The sequence below is a fragment of the Drosophila novamexicana genome, unplaced genomic scaffold (assembly GCF_003285875.2).
Source record: "Drosophila novamexicana strain 15010-1031.04,08,12 unplaced genomic scaffold, DnovRS2.1 tig00000008-arrow-pilon, whole genome shotgun sequence".
NCBI classification, from domain to species: domain Eukaryota; kingdom Metazoa; phylum Arthropoda; class Insecta; order Diptera; family Drosophilidae; genus Drosophila; species Drosophila novamexicana.
The window spans coordinates 3,285,444-3,312,048 of NW_020824765.1; the positions used below are offsets into that span (position 1 = coordinate 3,285,444).

General features: G+C 38.2%; 2 protein-coding genes across 4 annotated transcripts; one reads left to right on the forward strand and one right to left on the reverse strand.

Annotated features, from left to right (window-relative positions):
- Positions 1 to 26: 26 nt before the first annotated feature.
- On the forward strand, positions 27 to 3,343 carry LOC115763828 (rab GTPase-binding effector protein 1). Its single transcript, XM_030706584.1, has 6 exons — positions 27 to 310; positions 372 to 901; positions 963 to 1,792; positions 1,854 to 1,989; positions 2,045 to 2,161; positions 2,287 to 3,343. The coding sequence occupies exons 1-6, from the start codon at positions 262 to 264 to the stop codon at positions 2,560 to 2,562; spliced, it is 1,938 nt and encodes a 645-aa protein (XP_030562444.1). The 5' UTR covers positions 27 to 261; the 3' UTR covers positions 2,563 to 3,343.
- On the reverse strand, positions 2,616 to 22,010 carry LOC115763834 (trehalase). Of its 3 annotated transcripts, none has more exons than XM_030706612.1 (7): positions 21,676 to 22,010; positions 6,129 to 6,312; positions 5,185 to 6,063; positions 4,719 to 5,117; positions 4,512 to 4,656; positions 3,518 to 3,601; positions 2,616 to 3,425 (listed from the first exon to the last, which is right to left on the reverse strand). In XM_030706612.1, exons 1-6 carry the CDS (start codon positions 21,687 to 21,689, stop codon positions 3,519 to 3,521), a joined length of 1,704 nt encoding a protein of 567 aa, XP_030562472.1. In that variant the 5' UTR covers positions 21,690 to 22,010; the 3' UTR covers positions 2,616 to 3,425; position 3,518. The 3 variants fall into 3 exon arrangements, 2 of the variants coding, with proteins under 2 accessions (XP_030562472.1, XP_030562457.1); XM_030706597.1 differs by lacking the exon at positions 21,676 to 22,010 and adding an exon at positions 7,357 to 7,852; XR_004017959.1 differs by lacking the exons at positions 2,616 to 3,425; positions 21,676 to 22,010 and adding an exon at positions 7,357 to 7,852 and having other exon boundaries at positions 3,525 to 3,601; positions 3,920 to 4,656.
- Positions 22,011 to 26,605: the final 4,595 nt, after the last annotated feature.

Below are 26,605 nucleotides of genomic sequence, written 5' to 3' on the forward strand. Positions count from 1 at the left end.
TGTATTTAATTCTCATTCAGCGGCTTATAAACTCTTAAATATTTCACTAACTTATGTAAAATTTTAATCAAAATTTGGCTTCTTCAAACATCTGATTAACTTATCGAGTCCTTAAACGTATCGCCAATTTGCAAAACACCAATCGCAAGTGCTAATGGGCGAGTTCTGCTGATTCGTACATCTCTAACTCATATGGCTTGCATCCCTGTTGTAAACTAAACATAATTGTTGTTATTATTGCCGTTCCTCAATTGCTGTAAAATGGAGGAAAACGAGAGCACGTCGGAAGCCCAGAATAACGTCGCCAACGGTAAGTGCATATTCAATAATCAATGCAGAATTTAACTGACCTCAATAAATCACTTGTTCAGGAGATGATGACGCGACATACCAGCATAAATTGGAACTGCTCCAGACCGAGATGCGCAAAATGCAAAACGAGTTTAATACGCAGCGTGCGAAAATGAAGGAGCTATATATGCAGAAGGAGGCCGAGCGCAACCAGCTTCAGGAAGAGTTGAATGAGTTAAAGACTCACCTGATGGTCGCTGATCTAAAATCCGAGAACGAAATGCAGTTGAAGGATATAAAGGCCCAAGAGGAGATATCATCGCTGCAGCAGTTGGTGCAGGACACAATTGAGGAGTCGGCTATATACAAAGCCGAATTGGAGCGCGTTAAACTAGAGCAGCTGCGCCAGCAACAGCAGCAGCTACAACAGATGCAGCACCAAGCCACGGCAGAGCCATCAGGCGGCTTGGCGCCACACGTCCTTAATCAGGTAAAGAAAACACTCGGAAGTGTCCGAAAGTTGGGCAGCGATTCCTTGAACAATAGCTTCCAGTCGGAGAGCGCCGATGGCAATGCGCGCGGACCAACCAAGACACATGTCAAGCAATACGTAAGTAATGTTAACATATTGGCGAATATATATATATTCATCTGTAAATTTGTTTAAGCAGGCAACAGAGGATGCCGAAATGATGCACTCAATAGTTGAGCAACTGCAGGAGGAAATGAAAGCCCTAAAGGAAAAGTTACGCGAAACAGACGAGCAGTTGCAGGCAAAGAGTAGTACGTCGGAGCGCAGGGAGGAGTCTACTGAAACAATCACAGATGCATCAAATGGCTTGCACAAGTCCACATCAACAGATTTGGTGTCCGCACATGCAGCTTGTATGGACTGCAACTCGGCGAAACAGCTTACGGATGAGCTGAGTGCGCAGGTGAAACAGCAGCAAAAGCAGCTCGATGTCACACAGAAGCAACTTGTTGAGTCGCGGGAACAGTTGAGCAAAGAGGCGGCGCTGCGCAACGACTTGGAGAGTCAGTGGCAAGCAAAGCGTGAAGCACATAAAAGCGAAGTACAAAACCTACGCGAGCAAGTTAAAAATAACGAGCAACAGCTTTTAGATATGCAACAGAAATTCCTAGAGACCAAGGATGAGGTCATGCGACAGTTGCAGCGCGTCACAGACGAGCGGGAGCGGGTTAATCAGCAGTTAGAAACGCTGCAGGCTGACAACGATTTTCTTTCCGGTCGCTTCCTGGCAACATCCGAAGAAATTGAAAACCAATATATAAATCTCCCAAATACCGTGGTCGAGCTACAGGAGCTTATGCTACGGCAGCAGAGCGAGCTGATACAGGCGCGCGTTAGCAGCGAATACGAAAAACAGAAGTGCGTTAGCTCGCTGGATGAGATTCAAATATTGCGTGCTCAACTCGAGGAGAGCAACAATGAGCGTCGTGCTTACAAACGCAAAGTTCAATTAGATATTAAGTCGCTGCAGTAAGTTGTTATTTATATTTATATACACAGACGTTCATAAATCCATTGCCATTTTCTGCAGAGATCGTGTTACGGAACACCTGGTGGCGGTCCAGTCGCATGAGTCATCAAAAACTCTTTTGGAGCGCAAAGAAGCTGAGCTAAACAAACAGCTATCCGAGTGCCGAGTTGAGATTATCGAGCTTCAGGACGCCAACGTAAGTTTCTGGTATAATTTTTAATCAGTCAAATTCACGGTCGACAAATTTGCAGGAAAAACTAACAAAAACTAATTCAGACTTTAAGTCTAAGATAAAAACGCTTCAGGAGGAGTTGTCCACAATGGAAACGGTACAAAAGGACTTTGTCAAGTTATCACAAAAACTGCAGGTAAGCTCCGCATCCCATGAAAGATATATTAGCTCAAATTTATTTTAATTATAATCGTACAATGTCAACAATTATCTTATTCAGTTAAGCGTTAGACTTTATGCATTCCCATTCGATTCTTCTAGATGACCTTGGAGGAGCTGCGACATGCTGACACCGAGGTGCGCTGGCAGGATGACGATGACGTCAACAATTGTCCCACGTGCAACGCCGGCTTCACGGTAATGGTGCGCAAAATACACTGCCGCCATTGCGGACACATCTACTGCGATAAATGTCTAACAAAAACGGTGCCATCGGGCCCACGGAAACGTGTCGCCCGTGTCTGTGATATCTGTCACACGTTGCTCACGCCACACACCGCTCCCTACTTTAGTCATGAGCCGCAGCAGTCAAACTAGTCGGCTCTCAGCCCTGACGGTGCGTCACTATTATTACGTCGGCAAATATTTATTGTTTTTTGTATGTATGTTTATGTACTGTGTACTGCAATTCCTCCTTTTGTTTATTTGTTTTTGGGGAGTTTGTGTTTCAATTGTAGTGTCCTTGTCGAATTAAACCGAGTCATATCCATTCACAAAAGAAAGTCAAGATTTATTTTCAGACTATTTAACTAATCTAACTCCCTAATGTGTTAGCTACTTTGTAGATAAGCTTCCGAATATTGAATTTAGAACGCAAGCTAAGCAAAAATATAAAAATAAAAAACTATGTACACTTGACGTTCGTGCTACTCATTACTGTGAGTTACTTGAACCAAGTCCGCCTGCAAATTGAAAAATTATAATCATATTTGTTTTCAGTATTCCGTAAGGCAGGGTTTCATGCAACAAGTATGTCTTTTATTTAATAATCAAAGCAGACAATTTGGCAATTTTTGTTAACAAGTAACAACATCAAAAATATATCAAATTGTGATTTCATAACACTTGTGTATTCATGGGGTGGCGAGGATATTCTAATTGTATGCATGCACTCACATAAATTCGTGTACATGTTTACTTCATATATTTTAATAATAACAATATGGGCATGCCCGTTAAACTCTGTATGTATAACTCAGTTATCTAACAATAAGTCAACTGTAAATTGTTAATAACTAATACTGCAATCTCCGCATTCAACAAAGCAATAATTGAAAAGGCTTTTTATGTAACTAGGAGGAAAAACAAAAAAAAAAAACAAAACAAAATCACGCACACACATAGGTAAAGGGGAATCACATTTTCATTTAGGGCAATTACAGTTGGCACACAGTCATTTTCTGAAACGAGAAGAAATATAAATGTCACTTTAATTCGCTTCTCTGACAAGCACTTCTAGTTTTGACATTAGGAGTCAATTATCGTAACTTACCTCACCAGATAAATCGGCCGGCCAAGGCGCCCACTAACGCTACAGCTGTCACGCCCAAAAGGCTGATTATCCGACTGCTGGGAGCTGTATAAAAGTAAGAGAAATATATGATTAGAACACAAGTTTGCCAAGAGGTAAAAGAACTTCATTCGTTACAAAGATGATAAACCACAATAGCCAGAAATTTCAATTGTTTGACGTTTTTTTAAAATTTTCTTTGGCCAAGCGGCAGTCTCTAAACTAAATTTTGTTAGATCTATTATGGTGATATTTTTATGTTAAAACATTGAAGCAGAAGAAAAATCTGCAGATGGATATGATCTTATCTTACATTAGAAAAATGTGCCAAAATTAGAACAAATATAGTAAATCATATGTAAAAATGATTATTAAGACACTTACGTAAAAAGTTTGGCGTTTAACGAACGCGGCATAGATGCGACACTCGTTAAATTGACAGAACAGATATAGATGCGAGGCGAGGCGAGGCGAGGCGAGACAAGACGAGACGAAGGCAAAGTCGAAGACAAATGAAAAGCGAGTTATACATATATAGAAGTGTGTGGCCGTCATTCCATATCTTTTGAGTTCAAGTCCTGGTTCTTGTTGAAAGTGTGGACTCTATGATAAAGCTGACAGAATTCGTGCTGAGCTTGTGCTAATTGAAGACGTTGATTGTTTCCGATACAGAGGAAGTTATAGACGGAAAGAGCGACAGTGAAAGCGATTAAGAACTTAACCTATTGATGGGCAATGGATACGCGCTTCAGATGGTTCTGGTACTCTTATAAATAAATACATATATCATCTATTTGAGCATCTCTGCGAGCTTCGACTTAAAACTAATTATGTAGATTGCTCTGTGGCCAGAGCAACAAGTGTAACAACTGTTTGGGAAGACAATGCCGATGCTTGGATAATGAATTCAATAATGATGTCGGTCAAATTGCTTTGTCGAGATGCTTGGCATTGCTGTTCTATTTCTCGTTTTCACCTGCAGCGCCCGTGTTGCCGCTCAGAGAGATCTGGCGTCCGTATTTCGCCAGCCATTCGATGATCACGCCGTTGGTCCAGCCAAAGCCCGTCTGCACGCCGTATTCCCCACCGCCACCATGTCCGCCAAACTTCTCCGCGTCGTACTAAAATAGAAGTTGCAACGCTCAAGTAACCTGACTTCATGTCTATAAATATAATTAGTTACCTTTTCAAACATGGCAAGGGTCTCGCGATATGCCTCAAAATTGGACTTGACCCATCGCTGGCCCCAGCGTTGCGAGAGCTCCTTGGCTTCTGGAGTTCCCAGATTGTCAAGACCCTCGACAAGAATATACTGCATCGGCGCCCATACATTCGGGAAGTCCCACTGCTCACCGGTCTGATAGAGCGTGTTCGGTACGCCGCCTGGGAATGTGTCCAGTTTGTTATCTTCAATATACTTCAGCACAGATGTAGATATTTTCTCCGAATCGGAAATGTTGTATGCCTTCACCCACAGCGGCGATAAATTGGTGGGCACGAAATAGTTGCGCGGCTTGTCGTTGATCAGATCGTAGTCCAGCCAGCAACCGGCTTCCTCGTTCCACAATACTGCCTGTATCGCCTAAACAGTTCAATGTAGATCAGAGTATGAGGATATTTATCTTATTTGACACCAGTTTCGTACTTACCTCCTTGATTTTCTGTGCCTTGGTCTCGTACTCTGTCATCTTTTCGACGTTGCCGGCCTTGGAGTGGAACTCGGCAATCATTTTGGCGTTCCAATAAAGAATTGCATTTAGCTCGACAGGGACAATGGAGCGCGTCTTGGCGTTCGTAAGGTTTCCAACATTTGTTCCATCTTCGTTGATGTACCAGCGGGAGCTGAAGTCCATGCCCGACTCGGCAGCAGACTTTAGTTCGCTATAGTGATCCTCCTTTTCCGCATCAGTGACGAAGCTCTCCGATGTTTCCACGTCCTCGCTGTACGATTCGGGGCGTGGACCGGTTGACGAATCCCTGTATGCAACTAGGTTATGTCCCTTTGCCTGCACGGTGTGGTTGTTGATGAAATATTCGAACTCGTGCTCCAGCACATCCAAAGCATTGATGGCGAACAGATCGTCCTTTGTGAAGTCCACATATGACTTAACCATTCCCGTTAGCAGCGGCGGCTGAGAACGACCCCAATAGTAGACACGGCCGCCGTTCGGTATGAATCCGATGCGCTGCACCATGTTCAAAAAGTTTTCGATCATGCCGCGTGCGGTATTTTTCATCTCGCTATGCAGCAGACCACGGATGATCCAGTAGGAGTCCCAATAGTAGAACTCAATAAAGCGGCCGCCCGGCACAATGACGGGATTTGGTACGGGAATAATCGAGTAATACTGCGGATTCTTTTGCACATCGTCTTTCATTTTACGTCCCAGCTCCCTCCATATGTTATTTAAGTCCATGCCCCATTGCCTAAGATCTGGATCGTGGACAAGATCCAGAAAGCCAGGACGCTCAACCCAATCTGTTGGTGACCACACATCCAACTCGGTGCCCTTCGCTCCAAAATGAGCCTAAAAATTATGAAAATAATATTACAATTAAATCGTAAAGGCTGCAATTGCGTTTGCGTTTGCACATCAACAAATTCCCGAATCTCGTCCCTGGTAGGTGTATTATTCTTTGAAGCCATGAAAGCATCGAACTCCTCCAAGGTTGTCTCGGGAGAAGCCTTCAACTTCATGTCCACAAAAGTTTTCGAGTCCGGAAATAGCTTCGCCATCTGTACGGTGTGCAGTAGGCGTCCATAACAGTATATTTGGCTGAAAAAGACAGTGTTGCGAAATGTTGAAATATTTGGCACATATCAAATGCCATTTTGAATTTCGAATAAAAAATGGCGTTTGTAGGTCTTTCTTATTTTACAATTTGAACATTTTTTTTTTTTAATGATTTAATTCTTTGAAATTAATCTTTATTTAGACTAGTTTTCAATCTTTATATTTATATCGCTTTTATTTTATCGTGATATATAAATAAATAAGTTTATATATAAATATATAAACTTAGGAAGTGCAAGAGCCAGATATACACAGATTGGAATACTTCACTTTTTGAGTACCTTCCCCACTCTCTAAAATTGAAAACTTTTTTATTCTTATGCTATATTTTATTTTTTAAGAATCAAAATAATATATTGACCAAGGGGTACAGGGCATTTTATAGTCGAGCACACTCGACTATTTGTTTTCGAATATGAATATGCCGGAGTTTCTTTCGCAAATAGAAAGGAAGTGCTTGGATAATCTTAAGTACACCTTGTTCTAATTAATAGCATTAGGCAAAATAGATCTAAGAGCAGCCAGGGAATGTTTTTGCTTGGATAACTTGAAAACTCATTAGGCTAAACACTTATTACGGCGACCCCGGCCTTAACGACTTTAATAGTATTAAGTGCAAATACATTTTTTTTTATTATTAATTTACAAGTTGGACTTTTAGCTTGACAATAGCTTTGGCCCAATCCGGGCGAAACCTGACCTGATGAAACCTGCCCAGAATCGAGATCGATATCGAGATGCTTGTGCGCCTCAAATGCAGTTCAATTGTACTCGAGTGGAAACATTTTAATTTAAATATATAAAATATAAATTTCGAGAGCAAGAATTAATAAATTTCAGATTAAAATTCGCCGACCGGTTCGGATAAATGTGAAGGCATGTTATATATATTCGCGTGTGTCCACAGTAAAAGTACCGAGTACTTTCACATAAATTTTTAATATAATAATATAAATTCAAACATGCTCAATATATTCCGTATACCACACGGCGGAGACGAGGCAAAGCGGGGTCTAAAAAACTTACCAGGAGGGAAAATCGTAGGTATCGATGTTTTTCACAATGGAATTGGCGCTTTCTGTGATATTTTCAATCAGAGTCCTCGCTCGCGCCTGCGACGAGACTGCGAGGCAGCAGAGGATCGTTGCATATAAAACGTTTAGCTTTGTCATTTTGTGTTTTGTGTGTGTGTTTTTTTTTTATAAATATATTTTTTAGGTAATTAATTTGCTTATTATTTTTGGTTAATTAAACGCTTGGCCGCTCACTTGTTCACTAACGAGTACGCGTCACGAGTACAGACAAACACACACTAAGTACGGGTTAAATACTCATATAAAAATACTCATTTGCAACGCTGGCAGAGTCGGCAATTGTAGTTTAACTGTTCACACTAGTAATATACCAATAAATTGATTTAATTTGTATGCAGGATTTATAGCTAGGAACAACTACGTAATATTCCGATCAAATTGTCGCGCGCTCAGCTGCACTTTCCGCCAACGACACAGACACAACCTGCGCCCTGCCAGTGCAAGAATACTTCTAACTGTTTCGATCGTTTTCATTTTATAAAATACATAAGTTGCCGAACGACGTCAGCGGCGACGTCGACGACGTGGACGACGACGCGGAGAGCGCCGTTATTATTGCCGAACAAGAGGCAAGTGATCGGTGGTCGGCAGACAATAACAGACACGAGCTGGGGAACGCGCACGAGCACGAGCACAAACACGAGCGAGGTAGGCGTTGGGCGGGTGTTCTATTTTTATAACAGCTGAGTAGGGATTGCAGCTGAGCCGAAGCCGAGGCGTGTGTACGGTATTTTAATTTATCCGTTAACTCTTATTGTTGTTCTTATTGTAAACGGCAACTTATTTATTTCTTTGATTTAATTGTCTGTCGCTCGCCCACCGTTATTTGCTTACTTAAGAGAATACCAACTACTCGCATCTTCATTATTTCACTTAGTCTCAAAAAAATAACGATTCTATTTATAAGTATATACATAGCTGGTGGGGGTATTTCTGATGCCAACCTTTAATAATAATATACAGTCACATTTCCATACTCGTGCATGCATATATTATGGGCGTTTCATCAACTGATAAAATGCACGTGCATGTGCATCTGAATAGAGAGGAGAACTCAGAGCCCTTCAAAGTGGGATAAACATATGCTGATAAATTTCTGGCGACAATGTAAGGGATGAAAAAAAGTTGTACATTTAATTGTTGTTAAAAATCGAACAAAAATAAGATCTAGGTTTTCGATATTAGTTAGATACCAAGATGTTCCTGCGCAAGGCTGAAAAACGTTAATCCGATTGACCTTAAACTTATTTTCAAAGCTATAAATAAAACATTTCTGAAATGTACTTTACTCATTTCGGAAAATCCACCTCCCCTGTGTGGAATATGAGGGTCCAATGTTATATGGGCGACAGCAAGCAGCTTTTTTCAATTTAAAGCACTTCATAAATATTTAATAATTACGATTTTGAAAAACCCGTTAAACGTTTGAAAATGTGGCGGAAAACTGATTTTCATCGCAGCCAATTCTGACCAGGCTTTAATAGAGTTTAAAATTTGGTTTGCATCTGATTGAAAACAATTTATGCAAAAATCGAAAATTTATATAGTCTTCCATTCGGATATATTTATCGCCAAAAAAGCGAAATTTAATTGTTGTTAACTGAAAAAATTATTATATATTTGAACATTTATATGTGAATATACCCCTGCATGTATTTCGGCGTAGACCCGCTTTAAATTTGTATAAAACTGGCCGATTTTTGGGCCTCAACAACATTCTGCGGTTATTATTATCAAGAATTTAAGACTCTAGAATTAGTCACTCATCAGAGACTTTACTGTATGTGTAAACCACAGGCCGTAGACGTCCATATGTACGGGTATACGATATGAACATGACAACTCATTGGGTGATAAGAACAATGAGAACTACAACTCCAAAAAAAAAAAAAAAATGCAACGATTTGGGAATTGAGGCTTACTATAATGTATATGTATGTAAATTAAATCAGCAACACACTGATCCAAATAATTAACCGTGTTCCATTTACGATAAGCGTCAGACTGATTTGAGAGAACTACAAAAAAAAAAAAAAAACCCCTACGAGAAATGTACTGTATACCTTTCGATCCATTTTACATATGGAAATGTGGTTAAGAGCGGGTTATTTATTTATAAATACATCTCGAATGGGGTTACTATTAAAGATCCCACGATTGGGAAACTACGTCAATATGCAATCCGTAAAAAGCTGGCATTTCGCACTCTAAAATTATAACCTACAGAGGTGTTTAATTTATTCATACTTTTGCATTCCATTTGTAAAATGTGCGACTATGCGAACCAAACCAACTAAAATTACGCCGTAACGATTTTAGACGTACGTGCATCCGTAGCTATATACTATATACGAATATAAGTCCACGGGCACGGCTATAACAAGTCTTAATTGAACTGATTTGATGAATACGGATGAGTCTGTGAGCCCGAAATAATGCCCGCAACGTCATACACATATAGAAATTGGCTTTGAAAAACGAAGCTGCGCCTCAGCTGAGAAAAGCGCTGAGAATACATGCGTATTTGCATGCAATACTATATATTTATATATATATATATATGATATACTTTGGGATGTGATCATTGACCGGGAAACTCGCTGCGAATTGTTGTCGCATGTCGCACTCTTTGTGATTTATCGCATTTAGTTAATATTCAATTGCCTAGGGTACATATATATATATATAGATATATAGATATAAATATGTTATGTTAAACAGATGTATTAGATCTCATTTTATAGATTTAGCAAACAATTTTGTTTGTTTTTTTTTTATACCCTGAACCCATTAAAAATGGGTATGAGGGTATATTGTATTTGTGCAAAATCCAAATGTATGTTACAGGCAGAAGGAAGCATCTCCGACCCCATAAAGTATATATATTCTTGATCAGCATCAATGGCCGAGTGGACCTAGCCATGTCCGTCTGTCTGTCCGTCCGTCCGTCCGTATGTATGAGGATCAAAGGATCTCAGAACCTATAAGAGCTAGAGACTTGAAATTAGATGTAGATGCTCCTAGTTCCTGCGCAGATCGAGTTTGTTTCCGATAATCGATAACTTACTCCGTTTCCAAGCAATCGATAAAAATCGATATCGAAATCCTGTTTTTTGGGCAATTTTGGTAAATAATAAGAGCTAGAGTCACCAAACTTGACATATAGCTCCTAAATTAGAATATATATATGCATTTGATGTTGGAAGAAGAGGGTTCAGGGTATTCTCTAGTCGGGGGCTCCCGACTAGAACCTCTTACTTGTTTTTTACTTGGAAGGTGTTTTAGTGTTGTGTAAAACCTAAGTACGTAGAACTTGTCGAAGTCTCAAGCGGTGATATAACTCTCTCTCTCTCTCCCTCTCTCTGTCTCTCGCTCTTCCGCTGAGTTTGTCTCTGTCTCAGTCGCGCTGTGTATTGTAACATTCAGAAACAAAAGACTCTTTATTCACTCGCAAATTGGCCACAAAACATATGGAAACAGTTGTGCAATTAAATTGCAGCTGTGGGAGAGAGTATATCATTGTCTCTGGCATCGGCGTTTTATATCTGACGCTAGTTAAACGGAACCGATAGCTTAATAAAAGCTTAATGCATTCAACTCTGGTCCAATTACAGTCCACTAGCTGCTAGCAAATCGTGATTTCATTAGCGAAACACCGCGACATTAGTATCTGATTCCTGATACTGAACTGACTTTTAATACACGTATGACCACACTTACAATGTCTGGCTATGACTCAGATCGGATATATTTGAAAGTTGAAAATGAACTCGCAAATTGGCTGTCGACAGCTGGAATTGACTTTATCTTGATTACAACTATCACTATTATCATTATCATAAGAAAGATAAGCCTCAAATACGACATGCGTATCTCCGGCGATCTGATATGGCAACACTATGCTACAACGTATTGCCTTGAATGATATAGTATGTAGATCTGCGGTTAAATTATTCCTTTACAAATTTTAAAAAATTAAATAAGCATTTAATTGTTTAACAAGATTAAAATTCGGCTAAAGTAAACAATTGGAAGACGGATTAGTAAAAAGTAAAGTCGATGGATAGGCGACAGACCAGGTGGCAGACTTTCGTGAACTCTCGAAAACATGAATGTGCTTTAAAGATATGAGAAACGCCCAAAAAAAAAAAAAAAAAACTAAGGCCGTTCCATTGTTTTCAATGAATAACTTGCTAGGCAAATATTGAAACGGGTGTAATGGACTTTTCAATAATTACGACGGCGGCAACGATGACAAATAGACGCCAGATGGTACGTGGTTGGCATTTTCGAATAGTTATCCCAAGTACGTACTCGTACAGATGTATGTCATACATATTTTAATAACGCTTCCGATTCCGCCTCAATCATGCAAAATACAAAATACATAAGCAACCAATTCCGGTTCAAGTTCTGGATAATTCAAGCAAAATGCCAAGCCCATCAAGACTTTCGGCTAGATTTGCTAATCGCAGCGATGATTGATAGGTTCATTGCATTACGATACACTCTTTTAAAAGATCTTAAGATCTCACTGGAGTCATTTTATGCGATGGAGATTAACTCTATTTGTTCAAATTCATTTGAGAGGTGCTTCGCACTTTTTGGAAAATCCCTCGTTGGTGGAAACGGAGTTGGAAGCTTGGCGGAAAATAATAAGACAAAAAGTCTTAATAGATACGTGTTTCAGCGACTTCGGCAATTTCACCCGCAAATGTGGAAATTGAGCGGAAAATATACAATTGTTTTGTTTACCATCGGAACGGAACGGACTTAAACTCATATTCAAAGGTCTTTTCGATAATTTATTTGTCTTAGAAGTTTAACACGGACGGAAGACGTTGATTCGAAATTCTAGGCCATTTTTCTTCTTTTTTCTTTTTTCCACACTGGGAACTGGGTAAAGAAGTTAAACCCTAGACTTTAAGCATAAAATCCCCGGATAAGGCCGGGGAATACACGCTATTAAATGATATACGAATTTTAGGGAAATATGATATAAATGTTAGATTTTGAGTATACTCTCTTCATTCGTAAATCAATTAGAAGCTACTTTAGCTAGAACAAACCCGTCCGTATCTTCGATCTTGGGCAAGCATTTTCAAATAACTATGCTTGTTTGAGTAATTAGTATTCAAAAAAGTGCAACAATAAAAATATATATAACTCGATAATCTTGTCTTATTTTAAGATTATAAAACTTGTTGCATATATTTCGATTATATATCAATTAATTTTGTGCCTTAGCGTCTTTCTACGCATGACCAATAAATCGGCTGTCTTATACTCAAATTGAAATTCGGAGCAAACATTTGTGTAGAATACTGACAGAATTTCAGCTAGAAAACCCGTTCCAAAAATGGTCCAACAAGCACGTTTTAATTAATTGCAGCCAGGCTATGCAAATAATGCGAAACGTTCGTGCTCAAGGACGACATTAATAATAATTTGAATAGCAAATTAATTGACGAATGGGCTAATTAGCATAGATACTGCTGAAACAGCTCGACAATTGCAAACTGATAAAAAAAAACTGTGACCAAGAGTGAAAAGCTGAATAACACTTGATAGACCTTTCGTTTCTTTCGAGGACATTGCACATTTGTATCTTTGGAAACAACTTGAAGCAAGTTATCGACAAGCTGCAGTCATTAATCATTAGTTTATCATTAGTTAATCATTACTTTAGTTGACGAACATACTTTTAATCCAAATAAATTAATCAGGCGTACACATCAATTCAACGCTTTTCCTATATTAACTGCATGATCCGGAGGCCAGGTGAATTAACCGGTTCTCAAAGTGTGCCAAAATATGCGGAATATGAAGACAAGTTAAGGTTAAATCATGTCCATTCGAATTCCAAGTACCGCACAGAGGTCACGACAAGACCTTTCTGATATTCATTTTGAGCAAATTAGCACAACTTCTCGGCTTCGGCTGTATAACGCCTATTCGATAAGAGTTTGTGGAAAAGCTCGAGTGCACCAATAAAAAACCCGCACTTGACATTGAACTTAATCTTTGATTGTGCAAGGGGGCATGACTTATGCCTGATACTCTTTCAAGAGCTTAGCCATTGACCAAGAAAGCCAAGCAGAAGGAACTTGACTTAATCCCTTGGCCATAGTCAATGATAAAGTGCCAAGCGCGCAGCTACGTCAATCAAAGTCGACTTCCATCGGAACCTGAGCTATACTACACTGTCCTACAAAGGGCAAAGTTAACTTGTAAAAAGTGCTCAGCTCTAATCAGATAGCACACTTTCAATTTTCAAGGGCACTTCTAACAACATTTCCACACATCAGTCTTTGCTAATTGCCACTTTTTTCAACTACTTAGTCACAAGTTCAGGGCAAAATCAAAACAATTGATAAGCGATTATTATCAGCAGCAGATATTACAAGTAACAACATGAAAAGTATCAAAATGATTAACTATTGCAGTTTTCCAACTGTTAATATGCATTTCATTAACGAAAAGATCATTAAACCCCTATCCCAATAAAAGCGACAGCTCTGAACGTGCTCCCCACAAGTATATTATACATATAAGTAAAAAATATATGTGTGCGGGGCTCTTTAACGAATACCCGAACCTGAATACATGTTCCGATGTTGAGACTCATTATAATTAAAATTTAATTGTAAAATGACACCTGTTTCAAGAAGTGTATCTCAACAAGAACACAATCTAATTAGCTTATTTGATAAATTGAAACCGGTTATATTTCTTAGAGTCGTAATCTTATACTATATCAATCAATTTAATCTTATCTTCGACTTCCTTCGTGTTCTTGTCTCATACAACAATACGATCTATTCTATTATTGCTGGTGAAGGGTCTTCTACTTAAGTCGAGAGCTTTAAGATTGCAAGCATGTTGTAAAAATTCTTATGTTCAAACATTCTTATTTATGGGTATTATCGTTTTTTTGTCAAGCATTGTGATAAAGAATATATTATAACTTTAAGTGGGGGCAGCAAAAGGTTTGCATTTGTACGATCGTATCTCTATGTCATATAGCTGCCATAGAAACTATCTTTAGGAAATGGACCTGATAGTGAACTCTAATTGATTCCTAAGATATCTGGACCTATGCTGATAGTCTTATCGACAGACATCGAAATAGTAGAATACACAAAAGCGTGTTGTTTTCCAAAACAAGAATCGACCCTCGCTCGCGTATACTAAAATGCTTGGAGTCAACTATTGACAGGTTGGGTTCATTGTTTGACCCAATGGCACGAGACTTGGGGTTAGGCGATTTTGCTCGTGGGGCACCCTGTAAAGCTGTACAGTAAATCAGCGTAAAAAATGTGCTGTGCACAACAACAAAAAAAAAGAAGCAAAATCATGAACGCTTGGAAAATTACAATTTAATTGTCTTGATTATTTCTGTACAGATTTTTGTTTGGATGCGGTCGGCGCGAGCTTTGCGCTAATTGCAATTATTAAATTTAAATTTCCATTAAAAAATACGCGAGTACATTTTTTATATGTTTTTACGAATTCACAGGTGTTATTGTTTAAACAATTTTGCACACACAGCTTTGTGCTCCGCTGCACTTGTATTGGCAGTCGGATTAGTTTTCCATCCACCAAGATTAGCTTCTAGCTTCATGTAGCATCTGTATTATTTTTTTGCTGGGGTTCTACCCGTGCCGACTGAGGCGTGACTGTTGCGATTTGTGATTTTTGCACAAGATTCTTGCCTAATTCTTCTAATCAGCGATTAATTTTGTGCCGTCGTCGCGATGTTGCGCGTTTGCCGCCCGTCTTAATACTGCCTCAGATCATCGACTGGGAAGTTGAGTTAAAATGCGTTTTACAATAGCTGCCCCTGACAGACCTCCAGTTCCAGATCAACTTCTGTTTCAATTGTGCCCTTTGGTTAACTACAAACATCTTAACCGTGACAACTGGCGACCTGCTTTGCCATTTGCCAATTAGTTAATTAGTTAATTAACAAGTAAACAAAAATGTAGCAGTCACTATATACAGCTGGGATTGTTTTAGATTAATATTGAACGATAGATTCATCTAGAATGGTACGTAGCGCCATGGCACCCATGGGTTACTTGAGCGTATACTCGCACAGTCCAAGTATTTACAGCCCAATAAATTTAACTACATCAACGAAATTATCGCTGTTAATAAATTGGGTTTGATTTAGCGCAAAAGATTAATTAATAATGCGTGCATGCCATGACGAATCGCCATCTCAATGGAGCAGAAATAAATAAACATATTTAGGGTTGGCAACTCACTTGTTTTCTAGCTAAATTTGGCTAGTTTCCAAAATTCCGACTCTTTTTTTTGAAAACACAGAATTTTTAAAAATATACATAGTTATCTGTATAACTTAATGTTTCAAGAGCTTTCTGTTGATGCTAAGAAAACATAAATTCTTTAAAGGAGACTGTTTTGCCCTGTTGTGTCGTAACTAATTCACAGGTAGTCAGAGCTAGTTTAGCTAGTTTTAGCTTCTTTTTTTCAAAGCGTCAGTTGACAACTCTGGCAGCTAGCCTCAAGGTTAGCCGGATGCCCAGAACACAAACATTATCAGTCAAAATCAGTGGAACACTCTTTATCTATTGCGAGTTCTCGTTGATTGCATTGACAGCGATTAGATAATTGAAGAGCCCCACATCCACAGCACTAACCTGTATCTGAAGCTCTTTCGACTGAGCCTGCTGCTGCTTATCCGCGCTGCCCTTGTAGAATTTTGTTTAAGCCAAACTTCGGCTCTAAGACGCGCCAATGGGAGCAGGCTCTTGGCCAGGCGCATTATTTTCTAGTTTGAATCGATGACGAGATGAGAGTGGAAATGGAATTGGGCATGAGACAGTGTTCAGTCTCAGCCTCTGTCGTGTCTGATAACAGAATCGTTGACTGATAGCAGTGCGACGCTCGTGTCGAGTGGAATATGCAAAGCACTTTATTAGACTGTCATTATCTTGTTCTTATTGGCAGCGACATGTTTGCCTGACATTTATTAATGTAACTATAGCCATTATCTGGTAAAGCCCGTCGAATTGGGGTCTGATGGGAGCCGCGCAATTCAAAGCTATTCAATAATTACAACAAAAAGCCCTCTTCTATCGATACATACGGCAGCCAGGGCTGCAAGCTCAAAAGTGTCGCTTGTTCAGTTCACAGGGTTCGAACTTTCCTTGTCCCAAGATTTGAATGCGACGCAAAATATCTAGCCTGGCTTCTCAGCTGGCTTTTCCTACTTCACACGAAATGCCAGCCCGACTGGCTGTTCATATTGTCTTTGCCTTGTCTTCAATTTTTAAATGTAAGATGGTCCTTTAAAATTTTTTAATATTTTGAAAAACTTTTAACTAAGCTTAGACATTAATTAATATTTAACAGAAGTCAAACTGTAGCCTTAAATCGTCTATCGTCCCTTCCTTTTATCCATCTTGCTTCTTGCATTATGTATAGTTTTTAGTTTAGACTAAAAAGTTATCTATGACTGAAGTCCATTATGCGCAGATAAACTCAAATTATATATCTGTAATTTGAACTTGTTGCGTCGCAGTGACTGGGCAAAAAGCAACGATCTAGCTGGAAGCATAAATGTCTTGGCATCTACACAAAAATATGCTAATTCAGATTAATTGTCTGTATGTTGATATGTTGACAAAGCTGAAAATCTTGGCGAAACTCTTAATAATACGCTCACATAATCACATTAATAAAAGTGCTAGGCACTATATGTTATTAATCTGAAATGAACCGAGAATGTTGCCACAACAGTCTGCTAAACATTAATTAAAAGTCTTAAGAATGATTCACTAACTGGTTTCTATTTGAACAACCCTATAATAGCTGTTAGATTTGTTGAGATTTTCAACTTCTTTGCAAAACATTTTGCTTGAGAATCAAACTGCCAAGTTCGCCAAAGCTATTTTACTTTTACGATCTCCAACTTGGCGAGCAAGTCAGTTGAAATTTTAACTTAGTTGTAAGCTAAGACGGGATTTACTGAATTTCCACCCGCAAGCGTGAAAAAATGGGGGAAAACGTATGTATGAAAACCGATCGGCTGCAAGCTCTTTATGAAAATGTATATGATATGTTCCTTGAATGGAAAATGAGGGTCAAAGGTTTTCATTTACAAGTATCTATGGAAAATACACTTGGCATAGCATCGTGGGGTCAAATCACTGAAAAAACTACAGTAAAAATTTCAGTTTCATAGTTCTTACAGTTTAAGATATGTGTTAATCAGGACAAATAGTTTCATAAAAGAGAGAGAATAAAATAATAAAAAGAAACTCCTTTACCCTAGACAAATGACTTGCGGAACCATAACTTTGCGCAACCAGGCTGTGCAGTGTATTTTTGTGTGACTGGGTTCATTCGCATTTAGTATACGCAGCGGACACACCGCCTGGCGTCAGCCAATCGCGGCACAGCTCGACGCAGAGACCGAGGCCGACAAGCAGACCAGCAACGGCGTCGACAGCGGGTGATGGGAAATCGTATAAGTGTCAGTGAATGCAGGTCGTGACTACCGTTTGGCAGCACACCTGCTGGGTATAAGTCTGGCTTGGTGCAGAGAATATTTGCGTATTCTCGTATCTATCTATTTCCACGTATCGACTCATTTGCATAGTGTTCTATTAAGTATTGTTGGGGCTTGCGATCGTAAAATGCAAATATAAATCAATTATTTTTGGATTTGATTAATATGTAGAGATATATATTAAATCTACGTATAATATAGACATGGGCCCGACTATAGATATATATATATATATATTTGGAGCTGAATTACTTTGCGCTAGCTAAACGTTTAAAATACTTTAAATGGGGTTTAGTTTTTTTTTATATATACAGACGTATAGTCGTAATTGTGTTTTAAGGTTAATAGGATCGTAAGTTTTCAGACAGGCACGTAGGCCTGTATTACTCAGCAAACCTTTTTTCTAAGCCGTAAATCAATTCTTCTATAATCAAATCGCAATGGATCATAGTTATCTATTTATTGCGTAACATTTCTACTCCCACAACTCTTTATGTCACCGTTTTTACATCTGTTAAAATTTTGCTATAAAAGATTGTATATTCACAATTTGAAAATAACGGAGGGAAACTTTATGAATCATAATGAAAGCTGATTTATATTTTTAACAGACTTAACATAGCAGGCAGCTTTCGAAGGCTAATTGATCTCTCACCGGGCGCCTAAAAGTATGCAACAGTTTTTATGCTGCTGAGTGTATGCAATACAAAAAAATATTAGACAAGTTAGTTGTAGTTGTATTGTAAATATAAATTTTTTAGATGCGGACTTTCAGCAAATACAATCAAATAATATAATAATTAAAATAACAAGTCCATTTTTGTATAAATAAGATTTGGTATTTTATTATTACGAATTGAGGCGAACAAATTTACACATAATAAAAAAATGTGAGTAGCTTCTGTGAAATAATCTGCGCAAAATGAAAGCTTCGTTATTCATTGGTTGAATTTTTAAATTGAAACCAAAGCAATTCGGTTGAATTTAAGTTAAATAAAACATTTCTGATTAAGAGCCCGGACACCCTTAAAGAGTACATTAAAAATTGTTACGAGAGTGATTCAGTCGTGAGTGTCCCTGTACCTTCATCTTCTAACATCAAATGCAGCTTGCCTTAGTTTTACAGTTTCTATACCCTGTACCCATGGAATGTGGATAGAAAGGGTATAGTGATTTTGTGAAAATCTATGTAACAACGAGAAGTAAGCATTTCCGAACCCATAGAGCTTGTAAATTCTTGATCAGTAGCAAAAGCCAATAGCCGAGTCGATCTGTCCGCTTCTCTAAACCCATAAGAACTAAAAAGAAATGTTGTACCCAGTTGACAGTTTTTGCAATTAAATTTCCGTTGCGAAAATCACAATCCCACAATGGAAGTTCCATTGTCTTGTCTGCTAATTTTGCTAATTCTGGCAAACCAGTTTCTGATGCCTGCAAAATAGCACGAACTTTTTTTTTTAAAGGAAATTGTCAGTTACTGAGTTTGGGACTTCGACGTTTTCTTTCGTTCACTCTCGCAATATCGCTCCAAAAGTACTCGCATTTCAGATACTTTTACTTCAAGTACTCGAACTACAAAATTCGAGTACTTCAAGTACTCGTACTACAAAATTCGAGTACTTCAAGTACTCGTTCCACCCGGTGCCTGGTTAAGGGCATTCTTTGAGTCCCCGAAAGTAGCTGTACTTTCTGTCTACGTTTTTCCGTCACTTAGTAGTAGTAGTAGTAGTCGCCAGTGACGCATATTAATGGCATTTTAGAGGAGAGACAGTAGACAGCTTCATGAATAACACTCAAATTTCTTAAACGAAATGCTTGAGCAAGATGCAAAATATTCTCGATGGAAGCAGTTATGGAATTCCAATCTTATCGTTCGCCATAAAATCGATATCCCATTATCCCATTGTGTGTGTGAACTGATTAAAGGTGCAAATTAAGAGGAGGCTGATGAGTTTTACAGTTGCTGTCTCATCCCAGCTTCGGCTTTTTAAACAAGCTGCTTAATTGATTGCAAATCTAATTAATCGCGTCGTATTGCAAAATCGAATCAAATGTGATAAATGGTTATTTACACAGGAATTCCGAGAAAGTGCCACCGAGATCTCATTGATTGAGATTCGCATTGACCAAAATAACAAACTAATTAAAGACAGACCCGAGGATCTGGCCAGATGTGACCCAACCATGCAAAATGCACACCTGGCCAACAGGTTCCGTTGCCCGTGCATTCTGAATTGATTTCAGAAGTGCTTAAAAAAGAATTTGAAAGAATTGGCTCAGGCACTCGTTGGCAATAACAAATGCTAAGTGCTGACTATTGTCTGAAAGGTTCATTGGCACGAAAGCCAGACAACTAAATCGTTGAGAGATATCAACTATATCTATTGTTGGATTTTATTTGTCTCGGTGCCGAGCAGCATTTCTTATTTACTCGTTTTTACAATCATAGTGGTAATCAGGCTGACAAACAGGGCTCAAACTAAAGGCTCATGTTAAGATTCAGTTCATGAGGCCATGCTTCCATTTCTTCGGGACTCAGGACTCAGAAAAAATATTGAATTTATTTTAAGCTCAAAGCTGTAAATTTTAAAATAAACTTCGATATCTTTAGTTACATTAAAAAGTGTTACGAGCACATTCGCTTGATCGTCTGTGGAATCGTAGTTATGTTTGGCGATCGCACAACAATGTTCCAAATGTTAAGAGGGCGAATGTAATTAAACAACAAAAGCAACTGAAAAAACAACTACAAGGTCGCTGTTAAGAACAGTTAATAGTATATATGTATGTATGTGGGCCTCGCGCGGCAACACGTGCAAAACTGCTTAACAATTTATTGTTGTTCCAAGTTACGATTGCATTGTAAATGCACTTTAGACGCAGCTTATAAAAATACCTGTAGTATTTGGTCACGTCTGAAATGTAATGTGTTCGAAAAAAAGTCGATTTGAAAATCAATTTAGCTTGACATTAACCAAGAGGTTCATCTGGCTGGTAAATATTTGAATAGCGTTGCAGAGTTGCCACATAGCGCAGAAAATGTAGAAACTGTACAATTTCCGTTGAAAGCAATGCATATGCAAATGGCTGTAAACTAATTTTCATTTTCGAGAAAAACAGTCCTAGATTTCCTTTCTAATTAAAACAACAAGAAACGAGTGAGACTTTGTCTAGTCTGATTGTTTACGAATTTCTGAATGCATACGTCGCGTGACACTGGTGAAAAAGAATACAAGAACTGAGATAAACATAGAATGCAACAATAACAGAGCAGAAAGCAGCAAAAAAAAAAGAGAGCCATTTTCTGTTGTGTGACGTGTTGCGTGTGGGGGGCCGAGAGAGAGAGGTGAATATTTGGCCGTGGTGCAAAATGGCAAACATTTAAGCACGCAAAAAACAAAGGGTATTTATAACTCAACTGTAGAAATAAACTTGGCAACATACACACACACACACGCACACACACACACACACTACGTAGAAACTTGTGTTCCAATGTCCACGCACAGCTCTTGTAAAGCTTTTCGGGGGAAGAGTGAAAAGTGAAAATACCTTTTAACTAGCAGACAGTTTGTGATTTCTGGTTTTTTTTTTTTTTTTTTTGTTCCTTTCAAATCGAAAATTATGCAACTCGCATTTAGATGTGCAAATCGAAATGCAAATGCAAATGCAAAAACGCGCAATACTCGCATTGAGAATCACAAAACTTACCCGTTGGCATTCATTCTGCGCGGCAGCTGTCTGAGGTCCTCTGGAAATGGAACTGTGAAATAATATTCGCTCTTTGTGAAAGTTAACGCCACGCGGCGTAGTCTAGACCAGAGTATGTTGTATTTATTCTATTGGTATTGATTTTTTGCTTCTATTGCCCACAATGTCGCCAACTTCTTGTTATTATTTGAGATGTGGCTTCCGCCTCTGCTTCTGGGTCTCTCTGGGCAAATATGCTTTTATCATACAACACGCGTTTTTTTTTTTTTATCACTTAACAAATTTTGTGCAATATTTTGCCTTGACGTAGCAGCGCGTGCGACTTGCTGACGAAACGATACAAAACTGACTGTAACGGCGATCGCTAAGCTTTCCTCCATGTAAATAAATAGTTTTTTGCAGCTCTCTCAAAAATATCCACATATCTACATACACGTACGTCTGTACGTGTCGCGGAGCAGCTGTTACCGCGCCAAAGAGACCAGAGGAAGAGAGACAAAGAGAGAGAGAGAGAGAGCGAGAGCGCGGATAAAATGAACGTGAGGTTTTTGTTGTATGGCAAACAAAGCTAAATTTTTGCGTTGGTCTCGACTTGGCCATACTGTTACTTTTGCATACCCGAATCTAATGTGTGTGTGTGTGTGTGTTTGCAAAGGGTCCTCTCGACTAACTGGTTGGTTGGAAAACAACAACAAATGACTGAATCATTCTCAGAGATAATTTTTAAAAATTCAGTTGATGCATGTTTCACACATTTTCGATAACTCAGTTACGCCCTCTTTTAAAAGTTCTTAATTATAAAGAAAAGAATATGAGTTTCAACGGCTTCTGAAGTTCTGAAAAAGAAGCGAACTCTTTGATTGGAACTTTTGTGCTTTGCTTATCTATCAAACGAAAGCGAAATGGTTGTTAAAATATGTTGAAAATGTTAAGAATAAAAATAGCGCCGTCAACAGTGGGCACCACCTGCTGGTTATAATTAACAGCTTTTATAGACTGAATATACCCTCTGTCAAAGACTAGTGCACATATACCGTTGTTAACAAACTGAGAGCAGAGAGTAAAAAGTTCTTGGCGTAGCACGTCACACGCGACCAACTCCACACTTAGCCGGCAAACGGCGGATATACCCTTTCCGCACGCTTGCCCGCCCCCCACCTGAGATTATGTTTATCCGGCGCAGCTGCTGATGCAATTTGCAGCATTAGTTGAAATTTAACGTGTTGACGACAAGGCGTTCACTATTTAGCCAAACAAAATGTTTAGCCATATGACAATTCGGTTTCACACCCCCCTACAGACCGTCGTCAAGTGTATACAAATGTATACAAATACATATTCATGAGTGTTCTGTTGGTACTCAGTCGGTTTGGCTCGATTTCAAGGTGCCCTTTGCCAACTGTTGCTGCCGGTAGGTCTGTGCACATGGCCCCCGAACCGAACCGGTTCAGAAACTCAACAATGCGTTTTTCAACAATGAGTGAAATTGCGAGCTTTTTATACAAAAACACGTTTCAACCCATAAATACCAATGTGAAAAGACAATGACCTTCGTTTGTGACCTTTGGTTTTAAAGCAATAAATAAATGTGTATTATCGTTCAAATACTATCAAATACAACTCCAAACGAGTCTATCAAGTGTTAAAGTTAAATTTATCATATGATGACATCGAATTAACAGTTCCCTAATCTCGAACTATGTATGTATATATATCCGTTTAGTTTAAATCAAAAATACGATAAGCATATATGTGTATGAGTACATGCTTCGTATAAATATTTATATGTACACACATACTTGTGCATTTTGGCTTTCATGGTGTAGAGGCGTTTGCCCTTGTGTGGGTTTGGCAATTAGCTAGGGGGCTCGTCCAGCAAGATTTTATATGTGTGCATGTAGTTATGTGTATGCATGTACGCATGTATGCATGTATGCTTGCATGTATATGTGTATATGTATAGCTTTTGTGCTTATCTAAAGCAGAGCCGAAATTTGGAAATAAGTTGGGCGAATGTCGTGTTTTCTTTCTTGGGTAAAAAGGATATAATAGTAATAATATAATGAAATTAGCCCTTTTGAGCATATCTCTTAGGATTTAAGAGCCAGTATAGTTCTATTATAATCAGATTATGCATATTTAGTATAGTTCAGTTTGTGGACACTGAAAGATAGGGATTCTAGTTTTTAATTTTACTAATTCTAGAAGAAGTTTTAGGGTATCTCCTAGTTGGGTTCTGCCGACTAGAGAACTCTTGTTTTTATTCAATAATGCAAGTATATCCCTTTACCCGTTAAATAGGTAATGAAGTGATGAGCTCGAGCAGGCGAGCGAGTAGCACCTGACACCGACGACAAGAGCACTCTAACTCATCATTATTTAGAGAATACTCAATACTCTACTTAATAAAAAAAACTATTTGCAACAAAGTATAAGCTGTTGATAAAAAAATTCTTAATGGAGTTTAATGCATACATTCATGTCTTGCCTTTGGTGTTGTTATGGTCTTAAATTTTGCTCTGAATTACTTTAAATTGATGCAACTTCTTGAAAAGAAATTCCGTAGAGAAAATGTGTTGAGTTAGACCATTCCCCCAAGTAACTCTGGAAGAGTGAGCCTTTTATATGAATTGAGGAAGCGCATATATGTATGTTACATACATGATCTCATATTCATAAGCTGAACCAGACAGGGGATGGGGTTGGGGTTGGGGTTGGGGTTGGTGGTGGGGGTGGGGGTGGGGGTTGGGGATGGGGTTGGGGTTGTTATTGCGTCAAAGAACAGAATTAACGTAAATTGAGCGCGGTCATCCACTTGGGGCAGATAGTCGGATTTTGGATTTTGTGAAATGCGCAAATCCACGGCGGAAATCTTAATTGAAAAGTGTAAATTTATTTAGTAAGAACAAAAGCCGCTCGTACTATGCGCACACTAAGCAAATGTAATTGGTCAGAGATTGCTCTTCCCGGAGCTTGTTCTTTATGGAATACGAATCGAGTGCCGATGGCAATGGAAAAATTGAATACATATATATAGCCCCCCTCATAATAATACCAGGATACTTTGCATATAAAAGCAATCAATGAATGCGATGCAAATTGACCAGCAGCAATAAATAAATATACAGTGCAGTAAGCCCCGTCATAAAAAACAATGGAAAGTGCAATCAAATTTTATTAACTTGTTTCCAGATGGATCCTCCTGCTTTATGGGCTAGACAAGTTTATTGAGCTGTCTCTTAGGTGAATATATGTAGTTGCAATAGATTTAATTGGGCCAATTGTATATTAACGCGAAGCCTATTTAAAATATGGTCCACAATTAAGATAAGCTCATTCAAGACTAGGGATTATACCCTCGTAGTGCAATCGCATTACATTTTCATCATATTTTGCACTCAAATATTTTGACTGGCAGATACCCTCAGTACTCATTACTGAAAGTGAGTATACAAATACTTTTTCTTCGCTGGGATCAATAGCTCCACTCACTCAAGACATTTACAAAGTTTCCCTAGTAACTGAAACCGTCGAACATATTTGTTGTTGAACATATCGAATAACAATTTAAGAATTGCAATCAAGCTCCGCACAAGCAATTAATAGAGAATTTAAACTTGGATTTTCATTATTTTGTATGTTTTTTTTTTTTTTTTAACAACTAGCGATTAAATTACTTTGCACGATTCCAAAAGAGAGCGGACTGAGACTCGGTGCATTCTTTGTCTGGACCGAAAAGAAGAATAAACATGCAAGACGTGAAGCATGAAAGAACATGTTATAGCGGTAAAATAAAGATATTTTGTATCTATCTTTCTTTTTCTCTACCTTCCAAATACAGTAAGCACTCGCGAAATGTACATCTATTTCAGACATATCTTTAATTTGAAGGTTTCTATTATATAATTATTTTGGAAATATGCGATACATCTATAGTAAAATTTTGTTAAAAGCTTTTCATGCACATTATTTATTACATGATATCAAGGATTTGTTTCTTTTTCAAAAGCTCAAAGATTAACCAGTTATTACCACGCTCCTAACATATGAGCCTAAACTTATCAATATAGAATATTATCTTTAAGAACTTTAGCGAGAATCCATCTAAAAATATATATTCTGTGTTCTTCTATTTTCGGCATAAGTATTACAGGTTTTTATTCAAAATTAAAATTTAACATGTCATCCTAAAGGTATGCTACAAGCAGAGCAATTTTCCATTAAAAGCCAACCGGGACAGAAATATCAGTCACCGTTGGGTATTCTATGAAAACATGAATTCCATGCATAGTTAATTCTATATAATACTTATTTTAGACTGCGGTGGATTCCGATTAACATAGCCTATTTTCAATGTGTGTTTCACAATAAAGTATTTCATTCGATTTTCGATAAATGTATATCGTACCCGTATGTTGGTCATACATTCGAGTTCCATAAAAGATGGTTGAGGTTCTCAGAGTTTTATGTTGAATGTAGAATGGGCGTTTGTTCGATCGAACTTGACGAATATATTTGTTGTCAGTTAAGTATACACACGCATTAAAAGTAAAATACGTTAATATTTAAAAATACTTTTAGTCTGCCATATAATCAATTAACATTGATATGATGACAATCAAAATTCGCTTCGAAATGTAATTTTAAATTCACTAAAATAATTTTTGGGTATTTAATATAAATATAATTTTATATTAAAGGACCAACTCAAATTGTAAGCACTCTCATAAAGGAAATTTGTTTATATTAATAATAAATAGAGGAGTCTTTTTAGCGGATACACCCTGTATTTTTGGCTATAAATGTGCCATGAGATCACTTGATGTTTGAGATCTCTGGGCTATGACAAGTAAAATAAAACATGCATCACGCACGAATATATATGCACACATGTACATCATCCATATAAAGCAACATATGACTGGCCAAA